The sequence below is a fragment of the Oppia nitens genome, unplaced genomic scaffold, assembly GCF_028296485.1.
Source record: "Oppia nitens isolate AA-2021 unplaced genomic scaffold, nextdenovo-longstitch-racon4-pilon3 scaffold3_pilon_pilon_pilon, whole genome shotgun sequence".
In the NCBI taxonomy this organism is placed as follows: domain Eukaryota; kingdom Metazoa; phylum Arthropoda; class Arachnida; order Sarcoptiformes; family Oppiidae; genus Oppia; species Oppia nitens.
The window spans coordinates 5600951-5617778 of record NW_026533221.1 but is presented as its reverse complement, the minus strand read 5'-3'; the positions used below and the strand labels follow the sequence as shown (position 1 = coordinate 5617778).

Genomic DNA, 16828 nt, shown 5'->3' with positions numbered 1-16828 from the left:
GACTGATATTACTGTCAAAGTTTGTCTTACAAATTGGTATAATAGTAAAAGTCATTGCTTTAATCGCAGCATAAACTTCATTACCGATCGGTATTATTTGGGACTCGGGTAACAAAAAATTGATATTTTCCAAAATCACGTAATTCTAAACACTAATCATATGGTATTATTGCCACACAATGTGTTCAGTTTTCAAGTATTTAATAGTATAATAGTTATAAAGTTATAAAAGATTTTTTATTATTACCATCACATGCTTGTGATATATCTAAATAAATTAATTAATTGTTAAATAAATTATTTAAAAACATTGAGTTATAAAGCGTACACTAAAATTGTTTTATACATTGAATACAATGTTTTAGACCCAATATCTATATTAATTTTTTTGATTAATACTTTGCTATAGAATCAAAAATAAAATATACAAAAATAATATTCAATAAATATTGTATTATATATCATGTATAATATTATAATGTTCTGCTAATAATTTCAATATTAATAAAAAATTTTATAGATATAATAAAGATTAGTTGACATATACTAAAGTTATAGTATTCAAAATTATTAAAATGCAGATTATATAAATAATTAAAATCAAAAGTTAAAATATTGTTAATAATATTTAATATCTAAACACATTTGTTATAACAATTATGATAAGTTATTAATCAAGTTATTGTTAAGTATTGATGTTAAGTTAATAATAAAAATGATTATAATATTTAATAACTTAATGAAAACTTGAATCCTTTTCATAACCATATTTCCATATATCACTCAAACAAACAGATGAGTGAAATCTATAAAATAGCATAAGTGGTAGATTAGCATTTGATAAAATCATCCATGTCAATTTTCCAAAATAATTTTCTAATCCATTTAGTCTATCCATATATCTCAACTCAAATGTATTGAGTATCCAAAGAGAAACATTCAAAATGATGGCAAACATAATCAACTCTCGGCCTGGCTTTTGGTATCGGAGTTGTTTAGTGTTAGAGCACCGGCGTATACCGTCCACTATAAATGGTGTTTGTATAAGCACTTGGATTATTGTAAACAAATATATTATTATAAGAAACACATTTTCGATGGATATGTTTACAAAAGCCACAATAATTGAGTGCATATAATGAATAATAAAGAAAGGCACCGGTAGTAACACCAATAAGTCGTCCATTGATGTGTTAGCGTTATCAAAGTGTTCGTACTTGACTACATCCAAGTGCCGGATCTTTACGTAAGCAAACGGCACAACAACACAACATATAAGTGTTAATATAGCGATTTGTCCCGAATATATTGAAACACCAAATCGGTTGATACTTAGGGTCGCAAAAAATATGATAATTGTAACAACAGTTGCCATAAGTGTTGTTATTCCTCCAAATAAGCCGCGATTACTTGAATGGCAGTCAGCGTTAATCAATATTGAGGTCCGGTAGCTGTTGGCCTGTTGTTCATCTAAATCGTCTTCAGATGTGATCGACACTTGCCTTTTGTTGGGTGCACTCAAGTGTTCTTTACCTATAGTTTTAATTTTATTAAAAACTAGTTATTTACATAAAAATAATTGAATTATCTTAATATGAAACCTATATTAGTCCATATGATGTACCAAATTGAAGCCATTATTATATTAAATTCAACAGTAAATGGATATAAATAGGGCAGTGCTTCCATTGATTTTTTGTTGATCACTGCGGCCTCTAAACAATGTAATTCATGATCAATCACTTCATTGAATAAATGTTCGCTAATAGTATTCGTCTCATTAATTGAATCGATATTTTCCACGTAATCTTCTATGGCTTCACTAATAATAGTACGAACCCATAGAGACAGAGATGTGGTCAACAAATGCATTAATGCAAATCTGGCTATTGTTTGATGACGACTAATAAGTATCTAAAATAAAATTTATATTTTTTAAAAATAATAATAAATTACTCAATTTAAAAAAAACAAAAAATTATAATTACATTTGTATATTTGTAAGTTATAAATAACTGATAAAATGATACAATTATTTTAATGATAAAACTAATTATTGAAAGAAAATCTTGACATTCTTGGTGACCATTAATATAATAATATATATTAGTAAACAATTGAACGCCCATATGAACTATACTCCCAAAACAAAACACTAACCAAACAAAAGAAATGATAACTAATTATTGACTATTTATTCAATAAATTATTAATAATTTGGTTTTACCAGTGGTTCCACAGGTCAGGTAGAAATTGGCTGAATGTTTGCCGTGAAAAAACTTATATCCCGTCACCAGTTTGCCGTCGGATATGACCGACTCTGACACATGAGTTGGCTCTTCGTTGTTAACAGTGTTGACTGAATCAAATATAATTGCTGTCGCAATACTTATATTGTCATCAAAATTATTATATTGATTATCATTATAATTATTATTAGTTGTTGTGGATTGAGATTTGAGAAATTGAAGCGCCTGTTGCTTATACTTATTGATATCCCGGTGCAAGAATATAAGCCACGAAACGCCAATTAAGTTCATTATTATGAGATATACATGAGATAGAGTATTGCCTTTCGTGTTAAGATTATATATAAATATCATAACACCAATAACTAACATCACAATTGCATACATTATTGATAAAAACTGTGCTATTCTTGTGCCAATATCTTTATATTCAATGGGATAGTTGTGTGAATTGTCATCATCGATATGCCGTTGAATTTGGTTTGGGCCGTCATATTCATTAGAAATTGAACGATTCACAGATCTATCTTTAAAATTAAATTTTGTTTTAATTAAAAAATATTAAAATTAAATTTATTAAAAGTAATTTTTATATTTATTTTATTAAACACTTACTACTTTTAAGACTACAATTTCTTGATAATGAGTTGCCCTCCAATTTTACACGTCTTGATTGTTGCGGTGATGCTATAGTTTGTATAGATTGTATAGTTTGTCTATTTATAACATTTGTTATGTCATTTCTATTGAAACCATTGAATATTGGATTATTACTATTATAATCATTTTCTGCAATCCTATCAATAACTATAATTGGTGTCTCTTTTTGGTTTTCATTAAAAGAAATTTCAATGTTTTTCTCTTTCTATACAAACAACAATTCAATTAATAATTGTATATAATTAAGATTATTATTAAAAATAACCTCTTCTAGTGATGTAATGGTCACTAATGACAATGATCTCGACCGGCATATTATGGGAGATGTCGGCAGTTGTAATAATTCACTCATTTGGTGCTAACTATTGTTTTATTAAATTTTTCAAAATATAAATATTGTATAAAACAAATAATAATTTAATGTTTATATAAAACTGCATTTCACTTCAAAATGAGATATAATTTTCAAGTTTACTAACTTATATATACCTATAAATAATATTAAGGATAATATTGCATTAACATTATTTTGTATCTAACTTAATAAATACTAGTAATTTGCTTACATAACCATCGGGTAAATATTATATATCATTATTTGTATTAATTATACTAAACATTTGTTTCCGATATCATATGTTAATAAAAATTATATCAAACATTATACTATCATATTATTAATACTATGATCTTATTGTACCTAAGTATAATAGCAATGACATACTGTATATACAGTATTTAATTTATAAACCTTTTAAAAAATAATATTTTTATTAAGTAGAGAAATCAGTTTTTAATTTTTTTAATTATTAATTTTTTATTGTTTATTAAAAATAGTGTAATTTTTTAAAATATTAACATTACATATAAATCAAATAATATGATTGAAAATTAAGTATTTATAAAGAATTACATAAATATTATGTAATAAACTATTATATGATAGAAACTTATTAGAAACTTGTCTATAAAATTATTAGTCAATATAAGTGCAATTTATATTATATTATTTGTCAATATTTATTACTTTGATAGTAACTTTGAATGATTTATTGGTTTTATAGATTTTAATAAATTGTTATTAGAGTTGTTTTATTATAATATATCTATTGTTTTTATTTTTATAAATGCAAAACTAATGATAAGTGTTATATTGGTTAGTGCTATGAATTGAAATTAAATGAGAACATCTATTTAGAAAATTATTACAAATTAATTGAAAATAGTAAACTTAAATCAATTATTTGTTTTAATTGATGTTAATTTTTGAAAATTAAGATAAATAGTATAAAAAATATTATTATTAAATTTATTAAAGTTTCCATTTTTCTATTTAGATTCTAATTTTGCATAATTTAATATAATATGTATTTTGCTATTTAATTGATTAATAATTATTATAAAAATATTTGTTAAATTAGTTTAAATATTATTTAATAAAACAAAATTTAAAAATGTTTACATATATTTAGTTAATTACACGATGACTGACATTGTTGTCTACTAACATATGGACAAAAAAAATCAGGATTTAAAGTGACTTCACATTTGTGTACACTTTTATGAGACTCTTTCACCTTTTTTTCTATTATTGTCTAATAACTAGAGTTGTGTATCTTCGGAAATTCCTAAAACTTTATTATTTATTAAATCGTCGGGAATTTAATATTTATATAAATATGGCAACATTTTCAATGAAGTTAATGCCTATTGTTTTTACCGATTTTTGTTGTTTTTTTGAGAAAATCCTGAAAAACATTGAAAAACAGTATTTAAGTGTTTTTCCCGAAATTCGCTAAATATTGATTGACATAATACTTAAATACATATTGAATAAAATATTAGCGGTACATCTAATACAATATTAAATCAATAGCAATGAATGAGACGATATGTATCAGAGGAAAGCAAACTTTAAACAAAATATTGCTATAAAAGCTAGTTTTGTATGTATTGTAAAAATATGTACTGTAATACTTAATTAATATATTTTTTCTTTACAATGAGTAATACAAAGTGTAGGTTTTAAACTAAAACTAAACGCATTTTTATAATCAATTAATAACTGAAAATAAATTATTTTTAGTAAATATAACCGAATTTGTGACATAAACTATATATTATTAGTACTATAAGAAAAAAATTAATTTCTCGATTTATATCCCGATTTTGTCATTTAAACTCCGAAAATGCATAACTCTATCAATAACTTTGTAACAACTGTTAGTAACTGTAGTTAAATGAGTAATCACTAACAATAAGTCAGTCTTTGTACCAAACATTAAGTTTGAGTGAAAATTATGACGTCATATAGTATTGTTTGAATTCAAAATAATAATATATATATATACAGGGGTCCTCAAAACTTTTTCTCTAAAATTAGATAAATTTAATATAAATACATATATTTTATTTAATGTAAAAATTTTATATAAATACATATATTTTATTTAATGTAAAAATTTTATATAAATAAATAAACAAAAGTGTTATAAATATTTTAATTATTAATCGTGTTAATAAAATAACAATATATCATAAATAAAATACATAATATTTTAAAACGAAAAATAATTAAACGCATCATTATCATTATTAATTTCCTCAGTTTCTTCAATATTGTCATCAAGTTTAGCTTTTTTGTTTTTATCTAAAAAATTAAAATTGTTAAAATCAGTAAAAAATAAAAAAAATACCGAAATTTCTATCAATTTCTGTGTTTGGATGTAATAAAGCAAATTGTTTTTTAAAAAAGTATATTTAATGCATACAGATTATAACAATAATCGCAATTTTGTTTTTATTTAAATTCATTTCTAAAAATAAATATAAATTAGTAAAAAAAAGATAATTTATTTTTTTATACTTATTGTTATTAGTGATATAGTAACTTATAGTGATTTAGTATATAATGATATTTATAAAATGGTTTTTTAATTAACAAAATTAATTAATTGTGTTAATTATTTTTTTATTAATTTTTTCCAGATGTTTTTTAAGATTATTTATTTATATAAAATTTTTACATAAAAAATTAAATATATATATTTATATTAAATTTATCTAATTTTGGAGAAAAAGTTTTGAGGACCCCTGTATATATATATATTATTATTTTGAATTCAAACAATACTATATGACGTCATAATTTTCACTCAAACTTAATGCTTGCTTTGTACCCAAACTGGCTGTTACTTAGGGTTTGAATGCATAATAAACAACTGTTGAATATCAAGGAATCGAAGCCCAGGCATCGTATAGGATGTTGTTTCCAAACAACACATGAAAACAGTCAACATCTTAACCTATCGGCCACTACACCGCCGACAAACACACTGACAATCAGTATATCTGCTATAAGTGATGTTTTTACACTGACAAACATCATATACACATAAGTTTAAATATATAAAGTTCAGGATCGGGTTGATTGGGACAGATAGGGACAGATAGGGACAGATAGGGACAGATAGGGACAGATAGGGACAGATAGGGACAGATAGGGACAGATAGGGACAGGTAGGTAAAGACTGTACGACAAGTCGTATAATTATCATTTTTATCGCCTAAACAAACTTTACTATCACTTCCCAAACGTTTTTCGCATTCTTTTATATTATCAACAGTTTATCAAATGTATGAATAAATGTATTAAATATAATATAAATACTATAATAATATTTGAAACATTCACATACTGTATGTATCTATAAAAACCCGATATAATGCTTGCAATACAACATAACTCACACTTTTGTTTTGTGTTAAAGTTATTAAGATTGTCTCCACACTTAACACTTATAATCTTATGTTTAATGCCAAACACAGACCCAAATCATTAGATAATCTACAAATACTTGGCTTTCCTAATATAAAATTATATATATTACACATAATTTTAAAACATCAAACAATTGTCTTGATTTACCTAACAATGCATATCTCTCGTGACTTTTATTAATTAAAAAATATAACCCAATGCATCCAAAATATAACTCCATGTCCTCCATGTCCTCTATGTCCTCCATGTCCTCCATACTCTCCATACTCTCCATGCTCTCCATATTCTCCATTTCTTCCATTAATACCACTTACTATTATACATATTATCATTATATTTAAAATTAATAATAGATTTGACATTTTAAAGTACACAATTAATAAAAATAATAGTTGATATGCTTTTTTAAATTAGAAATTATTTTTAACATTTTATAAAATTGAGATCTTTTTATATAAAATGAAGACAATTTGAAACTTTTATATGTTGATGATGTAAATCGTAATACAATTGAATTTTATTATCAAAAATAACCCAATTTTAGATAATTTCATAATTTATGTCCTTTTAATTATAATGAGAACATCAATAAACTTTTAAATAGCTTTATTATATTGAAATGTAAAGTTATATATGTTTTAAAAAATTATATTTGTTATTATTAGTACAGTATTATTGTATAAAATATTTATTTAACAATTATATGTTTAAAACTATAAAAATCATAAATGTTCTGTAATATACTGTTTACAAATTATTGTAATGATTCATAAAAAATATTTGATATTTAGTTTGATATTAAGACTATATTATTCATTATCTACATTATAAAGTCCATTCGTTGTTACTAAAATTGCAAAATAATAATAAAAATCATTATTATGGTTAACAACAATATTAAATATTAAATAACATTATATATACTATTTATATCCATTATGTCAATAGTTAACATCAAACCCGAAGTCCAATCCATTGAAGAAACTGAAACCAAATCCATTGAACACTTCGATTGAAAATAATAATAATAATTTGTATATAACTGTACACTAGTGTATCAATTATTAAATACAAATGCAATAAAAAGCAATAAAGATGTATTAACATATTAAATAATCAATTGAAATAATAATTAAGTTTTATAATTTACAATTATTATATTAAATTATAAAGTGTATTAAATAGTGCCATTTGTTTACTAATTTTTTCTATATATAAATAAATAATATTATATACTTCATCGTTAGATATAATAGTAAAATATGTTAACGATATTATATTAATATTAGAAATATTATTATTTCTAAAACATATACAATATTTTTATTGTATTAATATAAATTCATAAAAACCAAAAACATGTCAAAATTTTTAAAGTTTATTAACAATTGAGAGTTTTACAATAATTTTATTTTATATATTAATTCAGTATATCTTACATATTATAAGAATTATAATTACATTTATATTAAATATTGTTAATTAATATTGTTTGTATGTTTGCTATTTATATACTAATTATACTAATTTTAATATTATTGTTAATACAAAGATTATTCTTTATAGAAATTACTTAAAAGATGTTACAAAACAATTTGTATATTAAAAAATAAAACTCACTAATATTATAAAACGTTTATTTATTTTTAATTAAATTTTAGTATATATAAAAAATATAAATTATATGACCTTAAAATTAAATTGTATCATATTATATTCAAAAACATATTAACTAAACAATAATATCTGGAAACTAATATTAGCAATTTGTATAATATGAGATAATACAGTATATTTTACAAAAAATATAAAAAATAAATAAAAAGATGTTTTACATTTGTTTCAAAACAATAGCATTAAGTATGATATTTAAAAAACAAAATAAATTGTTCTAATTTATTAAAAATTAAACAATTAACTATATAAATCAATTGTTTCTACTCATGGACAATTATTTTAATTAAAAATCAATACAAAATATTTATAAATTAACAATGACCTCATTATAAATATCTATTTAAGCGAACGATAATCAACTTTTAATAATTATAAAATTAATTAGTTTAAATATTTTAACATTTAGTCAATTTTTATAAAATTAATTCAAAATGTTTAAAGTGATCATAACTTTTATGTTTGTATTAAATTATATCTCATGTGTTTTTATACCGGAAGCATCCAATATATTTATAAATCGTAAGTATTATTATTTATAATCATTACATTGAAAAAATTAAATTAATTAATTATCCCAAAAATTATTAGATCCAACAGTTAGTCCCAAACCTATTCCTGAAATTTGTGTTAAAAAGGTGTCGGAAGACAAAAGTGATTGTTTGGGAGACTCTACTGTCGAGCGCTGGTATTTCGAACCCATTTCTAAAGCCTGTTATAAATTGCAAGCACTCTCTTGTTTGCCGCTAAATGTTAACAACAATTTTGAAAGTGAATCCATATGTGAGAAAAAGTGTCCGGTCAAATATGAGGGAGGATATATGCTTAACTAAATATATACTATATTTTGCATCAATTTATTTTTATATTTACTTATAATTTTAATAATAATTTTTTTATTCAAATTATTTTGCATAATACATTGTTTTTAACCATAACAGTAAAAAAGATTAATTTTATACAAATAACAACATTTACGTAATATAATTAAAAATGAATTTATATATAAATTAATATCTATAAACTTAGGAAAACTTCTGAAAATAATGCAATTAAACAAAATCTATAAATAAATATTACTTCATAAATATCATTGAAAATTAATTGATAGCAATCAAAATTGTAAACATATTTGCAAACGTGTTTTTGAATAAATTATATTTTTTTTAATCATTACTTTGTTGTTTGAAATGAATTTATAACGTATTTTAGTAATTTAAAAATTTTAACAATAATACCACAAATGTTGTATAAATAAACTGACTTAATATAATTATTTATGAAATCAACAAATGTTATATAAACTAACATTTAATATATTGTTAAGTACTGTGCATTTAGTTGAAAATTTATAGATTGTTATTAAAATCTGAGAAATGTCTAAGTATTCATTATTATTATTATTATTTGCAGTAATGTTAACATTTTCACTTAAATGTTTGGTTAATGGAAATGTAATTAACGGGTTGACCGTTGAAAATAAGCAAAATATCCCGCCGTGGGGTAAGTAATTTTCTTAAAATATTTTTAAATTTTACTTATATTAAAATTTTAGTATGAAATTGAATGTTTATATTAAAAATTTTAATGTTTTCTAGACTTATATTAATAGTTTCACTGGTATACTATATGTCACTTTCATATTTAATTATACTAAACTAATATCAGAATTAACTTAATATTTCAATATATTAATAGTTTTTAATTTTTATAACTAATATGGAAATCATTCAATTGTTCATTATTATTAAACTTAAAAAATGGAGATATAATATAACTGTCAATTTACAATACCAATCTTTAATTATTAATTATTAAGTTTTAATTAATTGAAATTATAGGAAATTTAATGAATATTTATTTAAACAGATTGTTATTCAGATGCAGATGTGGGTCCGTGTAAAGGATATTTTGAGCACCACTTCTGTAATAAGACATCCCATAAGTGCGAGACATTCATATACGGCGGCTGTTATGGCAATCAAAATAATTTCCAAACTATTGATAAATGTCGTCAATATTGTGGAGGAGTTTGTGACGAATAATAATTATACTGAAAACACATATCCTTTAATTTTATCTAATTTCTAGTTATATTATATAAATTGTATTTTATTTAATGTAAAAATTTATTTTACTGTAAATGATTATTTGCAATAATTTGATTTGTATTTTAACATATAAGTTATACATTTTAATGAAATTACTTACTTGCTTATTTATAATGAGCACACATTGTACTAATAATTAAAACTAAAATATCATTTAAAATTATTTGTCAATTATGGCAATAAAAATAGATATATATTTACTTTTATGTCTGTATATCCAAAAAATATATACAAAGAGTATATACAGTATATTATGTGTTGTTAATGGAAAAACAGTTAAGTTGGATAAAACTCACAAATTTATTATATAACCTTTCCGTCAGTCAAAAACACTTTTTGTAATTATCTGATGAATTCTGTTTGTGGTGTTATAGTCTGTATATTACTACAGTATATGAGTCTCATTTTTATAAATAAATTTCGATAAAATACTAATAATCAGTTTTTTAAAAGTTTTGAATCTGATCACAAATTTGTTTTAAAAAAGATACTTTACTCATATTTAATAATAATAATAACTTATATAAGAGTTTAAAACTATTAATGACTTTGAATCGTTCAAAGATACTAATGTATTAACACTACTATTATATAGAGACTTGTATTAAATTGAGATATTTTATTAATTACACCAGGTAAATTTTAATTATCATATCTTATTAATATAAGTTTTTATTAAATTTATTAATTGCATACAAGTATATAATGATTCAAACAATCAGTTTTTACTTCACCATTAATACTGTAATAGAAATTATAGTCAACTTTTCCGGGTATTTCTGCGTTATGTGTAAAACACCGACCGATATATGTTTTGGCATTTGGATCACCTTTAGTGCCAACAATTAGAGCTCCTTCGGGTATCGGGTCCTCTCCATGTCGGGGAACCCATTGGACATTATTAGCTATTAATACTTCAAATGTTTGATCATTTTCAATGTAAACTTCTTTTCCTCCATAAGTCAAAACACATCCCAGATTTTTATCGGCTTTTCCAGCAATCATATCGTCTTTATATTTATAACGACACACATTAAGTGGTGTTTTGTCGACATCATAACCGGCGACATAAGCATCGGTAGGAATTGACGACTGTTTAGCATTTACCCAACGGTAAGTACATTCATCTAAATAAATAAATAAATTAATTAATTGTTAAAATACAGTAAATACACAAAAAAAACAAATTATGTATAATTAATACCTTCTTTATGATAATTATTATCAATTGTAAGAATAAAAGTACGGATCTGTTGTGGAGTCAATCGCACCGTTAGATTGTTAGTGTCATCGATGGCACTGTTATGTCGATTGTCATAATAAGTATGTTTTGAGTTCCAATTCATTCGTTTTGTTTGTGACAACAACTGATTCGCCGCTAAATTCATTTCATTTGCCGATAAAATATTGAATGATTTGAATATATTATCTAAACTCAAATCTATTGGTTTTGATAACAAATTATTGTCTGAAGACTCGTATATGTGTTCCAAACGAAGCAACACTTGATTTTGTGACCAATTTTCAAGACTTAATAAATGAATGTTTTCGGGAAGTGATTGACCCATTGGTGACCATTGGGTCTGATATTTGATTTTGTAGTCATTAATAGTCGAGTATGTATTGAATGTGATAATCGGTGGCAATAAAAGTTTCTCCGCTAAACTTCTTACTAATTGCGGTGACTTTTGAATAGTATTGAAAAACAAATAATGTTTTCCTCTGACTTCTAATCCTTTGCCATCGACTCCCGGCTCATCTATTTTAAAGCTTCCTCCGACCCCTATATATAAGAGTCTTCTGTGAACCATTAGTTCAACTGTTCCCTCAATCAATGAAGATCCTCCTTGTGTTCTATCATTTAGTACAGACATTTGTATACCTATTGATTACATAATAAATTATATGGTGTTTGTACTGTAAAAGTAAATAATTTATACCTTGATTATCATTTTTGATATATATTTTGTTATAAATAGGATAATAATTTCCAGAAATATAATTATTATTACAAAGAGTTGAGTTTAAATTTAACTCTCTTTTCATGGTTTGTCTGCCATTTGAATCCGTATAAAATAATCCGTTAGTTATTAAGTCGGACTCAAAACGTGTAATAATTTCTTTTCCTAAATTATCATTGACTGGTATTGAACCTACAGTCCAATCAAACTCAATGTAATCTCTGTCTTCATAAGTGCGAACAGTTTGGTGAATATAATCAGAAAACTGTTGATTGAGTTCATGTACGCCATTATCCGTATGTCTTGATATGAGACTCTGTTGTGGATAATCCCTGGCCATACCGTCCGGACAAAAATTATAACTACCTGAGTCTTCTTTTCCTGGCTGACCACCAATTGATTTATACCATTTGAATGATTGATTTAATTTATATATCTTTCCATTAATTGTTATGGACTTCAAAGCACCGGTAGTTTCATTAATTTGTAGTATAAATGATTTTCCTTTCATATCAATAGATCTTTGCTTTATATGACTTAGTTTTTCTTTACAATTAATATAAAATAGTAAATAATTTATTTAAGTTTACTAATAAATTGATTTTTTAAAACTCTTGATAAAATTATTAATTAAAATTAGAACTTACTTTTAGAAAAATTATTATTAACTTTTTCTATGAAATATGTATTAAATCCAAGTCCAGGTAATTGAGCCGAAAATACCAACTCATGTGTACTAAGACTACCCTTACGTTCGGGCAATTGTTTGACCGCTTCTGATACGGGAAGTAAAGCCACATTTGATACCTTTTTACCGTTAGATTCAAAGACATTATATTTTCCATCAGTGATGGGAACTCTTATTTTCTTTTCTATTGTTCTGGCGATTGGATTATAAGCGGTGACAGCGATCTTGTCATTAGTTTCAGTTAGTTTACAGTCCGTTATATTTAATACATCACAAAATACATCATTTGATGCATCTTTTGTATTATGTTTAACATAACTGTAAGCTTTTTCAATAATAGCTTTACCGGCGGTGTAACCGCTTTGCAATCGACTGGTATAGTCATCAGCCGTGGCCTGCGGTGAAGTACCGGTGATAGCGTCGTGATGTGTCATAATTGACTGTTGATTGTTTGCTTCATTTAAAAACACATTGAATTTATTAATATCTAATCTTGATAATACAGATAATTGTTTACTAGCCTATATTAAATTAAAATTAATAAATAGTTTGATATTATTAATTTAATTTACTAAATAATATTATAATAATGGTATACCTGTAACATATTATTATTGACTCTATTGTAATATTTGAGTGCCGGTCGATTTGTATAATATCCGGTCCAATAATTCAAGTAATCAACGGCTCCTCTTTCTTCAAATGTTTTATTCAAATCATTCATAGCTTTTATATAGCAATCGGGCGATGAATAGAATATATCGATAGAATCGGAATATTTTTTATTGATTTCCTCAATAAGTATATCCATATTTGTGAACCAACTTTTGGCCTCTAAGTATTGAAAGTCGTCTCCCATTGTCATCAATACTTGATTTGTATTTCCATAATCTTTACTCCACTGTCGAGATATGTCCATAAATTCTTTAACTTTTGCTTCTTTATTGGATTCATTGAAAGCATTTTCTTTTAATTCAAATTTGAAACCTTTAGGCGCCGAATAATGATTGTGAAGAACAGTAGAAAATATAGTTGTATTTAAATCGTCGGAAGACTTCCATATGAAGTCACCCTTTGGATGGACACCACGATTAATGACATGTCCATCAAAGCCCATCTGTGCATACAGTGATGCCATTTCACGTGTGGCCCCAAACGGGTCGATTTGCCACGAGACAGTCGGACTACCACACGAGCCAAACTCGGAGCGCAAAAATTTTAAACCTATTAAATAATTTTAAAAAAATTGTAACAATTAATAATTGAATACTCTTAATATATTGCTATAATATTTACCCAGTGTCAATTGGTTAATTATATCTTTATAATGAGCAGTTCCTTCATCATTGACAGTCCATCCTCCATTAGTGAAGACCAATTGTCCACTATTGACCAATCGTTTAACTTTTTCCTTCATATTAGTTGTCTGTTCAGACCACCACCGATGAAAAAAATATATCTCAACGTAAGTGAATCTCCGGTCGGCATTCAACTCAAGCTCAGTCACAACATTTGTAATTAATTTTCGCACAAATATGTCATAATAGAGATCAACCGTCAACTCCCAGCCCACGTCATCGTGAGTGTGGGGTATGAGATGTATATTTAGTTTGTCAGCTTTGGTCTTATGACATGAATTATAACCACATTTACACTCAATATTAACTACAAATACAACGACTAATACGAATATAAAATATTTTTTCATTTTCATTTGTTATAATAATTGTATATCAAATTTATAAATTTATTTTAACATATATTTAAAAAAGTTATAGTTGTATTACATATTTACAATACAGTACTGCATAATTTTCTATGTCATCTTAATATAATATAGTTATTTAAAAATATTATATCTAGTACATCTGTTAAAATTAATTTTTTATGTGATTAAAGTTATTATTTTGAGATAAATTATATATAAATTTATATAAACTATATATATTTATCTATATATTAAATACTTAAGACAAGAATAAATATTTTTATTATAATGAATGTGAAAACACATATGTCTTGTTTTATAATTACAATTAAAATGTTATTAAATAAATATTAATTTATTATTATTTTTAAATTTTGATTTAGATATTTTAATTAACATTGATTAAACAATAATAAAGTATATATTGTATAATGTAATAACTTAATAGTGAAATTAATTAAATACTTTATTATTGATATTTTTAATATTAATAATTACTGAAAATTACCAATGAACATAGATAAAATATTGTTAATATTATTGTATAAATAATACTGTAAATAAATAAAATTTATATTTTAAAATCTACAAAATTAAAAAAAATATTGCAATACTATTGTACAGTATTTTTACTAAAATAAAACAATGTATAATGTTTTAGCATATGGTCTAAAAACTGAATTATTGATAAAATAATATACCGATATTAACCACATAAAAACAATAGATTTGTTTTCAATAAACTTAAATAAAAATGTGTTATTTATTTTGTCAAAATTTTATAGATATAATCATTTAAAACTAAAATTTATTGTTTATTTTTATGTATCGCGATTATTTTATAATAATTAAAAATGAAAAAATTAATATTATTTATTTTTATTGGTATTAAATTATATTTAATTTTTGACCATGCAAATTGCCAACAAGTGCTTCTAACCCAATATAGTATATTTACGAAACCTCCCTGTACTGAAAGTGAGATTTTATGTTATAATCTAAATTAGTTTAGTTTAAGCATAAATATATATTTATCATTATTATATTCATATACATCATTATATACTTATAGGATGTGGTCTAATATTGTGTCCAAATGGCACTCGATGTTGTTGTCGTGAGCCCTGTCCGGCCACTTGTTCAGATCCAAAGCCAACCTGTTGTCACCCACCCTTTTGTGAGGTTGATTGTCGTGTTGTTTGTCCTATAGGTTGGGTTTTTGAGACACTTAATGGCAAATGCATACCATACCAATGTTGTCCGCGTATGTATATCTAAAATATCATATTATATGGTTATATTAAAACATTAATTAAAATATTGTATCATTTAATTTATATTACAATAGATGTAAGATATGAAGCTTTAAACAAATGTCAGAAACCAACTGCTGATGGCAAGTGTAATACAGGAGAGATATTTATGAATAATACTCAAACTTGTGGTACACTTTTTCCCGACATCTGTGACTGTCCTGATATCACTATAAGACCCGATAACACGTGTGTCGCAAATATCTGTCAGTGTCCACCGGGTTATTGGCGTCGACTCGGAGATTGCAAATGTGTCAAACAAAATGAATGTAACAATTGTCCAGTTTATGGCCATAAATAAACATCTATTTAACTATTTTATTTTAGTGTAGTATCAAGGCTAATTTTAGAAAATACAATTTCCTGTATCAGTATAACATTGTAATTTATTTAGACAAATATCAAACATATCTGTTAAAATTGGATCATTTTACAAATTAACCTGCTTTAATTTTATTAAAATTATATTTTTTACTCTGTTCAGTTTAGGAAATAAACAAGTTAATAATGTTTGAATAGCAATTTACATTAAAGACATTATAATAAATTTTTAATAATAAACTATTTTAATAAAAATTTATGTATTTAAGCATTTCCGATAATATTGTGTAATAAATATAATTTTATAAAATGTTTAATACTATCAATTATTATATATTATTGATAAATATATTTTTTATAAA

The 16828-nt window shown here is 24.2% G+C and overlaps 3 protein-coding genes across 3 annotated transcripts; 1 reads left to right on the top strand and 2 right to left on the bottom strand.

Moving 5' to 3' along the window:
* Window positions 1-736: 736 nt before the first annotated feature.
* Window positions 737-1884, bottom strand: LOC128957953 (proton channel OtopLc-like). The gene is made up of 2 exons (XM_054303767.1): window positions 1602-1884; window positions 737-1533 (listed from the first exon to the last, which is right to left on the bottom strand). The coding sequence occupies exons 1-2, from the start codon at window positions 1870-1872 to the stop codon at window positions 737-739; spliced, it is 1068 nt and encodes a 355-aa protein (XP_054159742.1). The 5' UTR covers window positions 1873-1884.
* A 7812-nt stretch (window positions 1885-9696) lies between these two features.
* Window positions 9697-10899, top strand: LOC128957689 (kappaPI-actitoxin-Avd3b-like). Its single transcript, XM_054303493.1, has 2 exons — window positions 9697-9867; window positions 10234-10899. The coding sequence occupies exons 1-2, from the start codon at window positions 9741-9743 to the stop codon at window positions 10407-10409; spliced, it is 303 nt and encodes a 100-aa protein (XP_054159468.1). The 5' UTR covers window positions 9697-9740; the 3' UTR covers window positions 10410-10899.
* A 260-nt stretch (window positions 10900-11159) lies between these two features.
* Window positions 11160-14775, bottom strand: LOC128957952 (lysosomal alpha-mannosidase-like). The gene is made up of 6 exons (XM_054303765.1): window positions 14421-14775; window positions 13723-14348; window positions 13084-13645; window positions 12416-12982; window positions 11680-12357; window positions 11160-11602 (listed from the first exon to the last, which is right to left on the bottom strand). Exons 1-6 carry the CDS (start codon window positions 14539-14541, stop codon window positions 11160-11162), a joined length of 2997 nt encoding a protein of 998 aa, XP_054159740.1. The 5' UTR covers window positions 14542-14775.
* Window positions 14776-16828: the final 2053 nt, after the last annotated feature.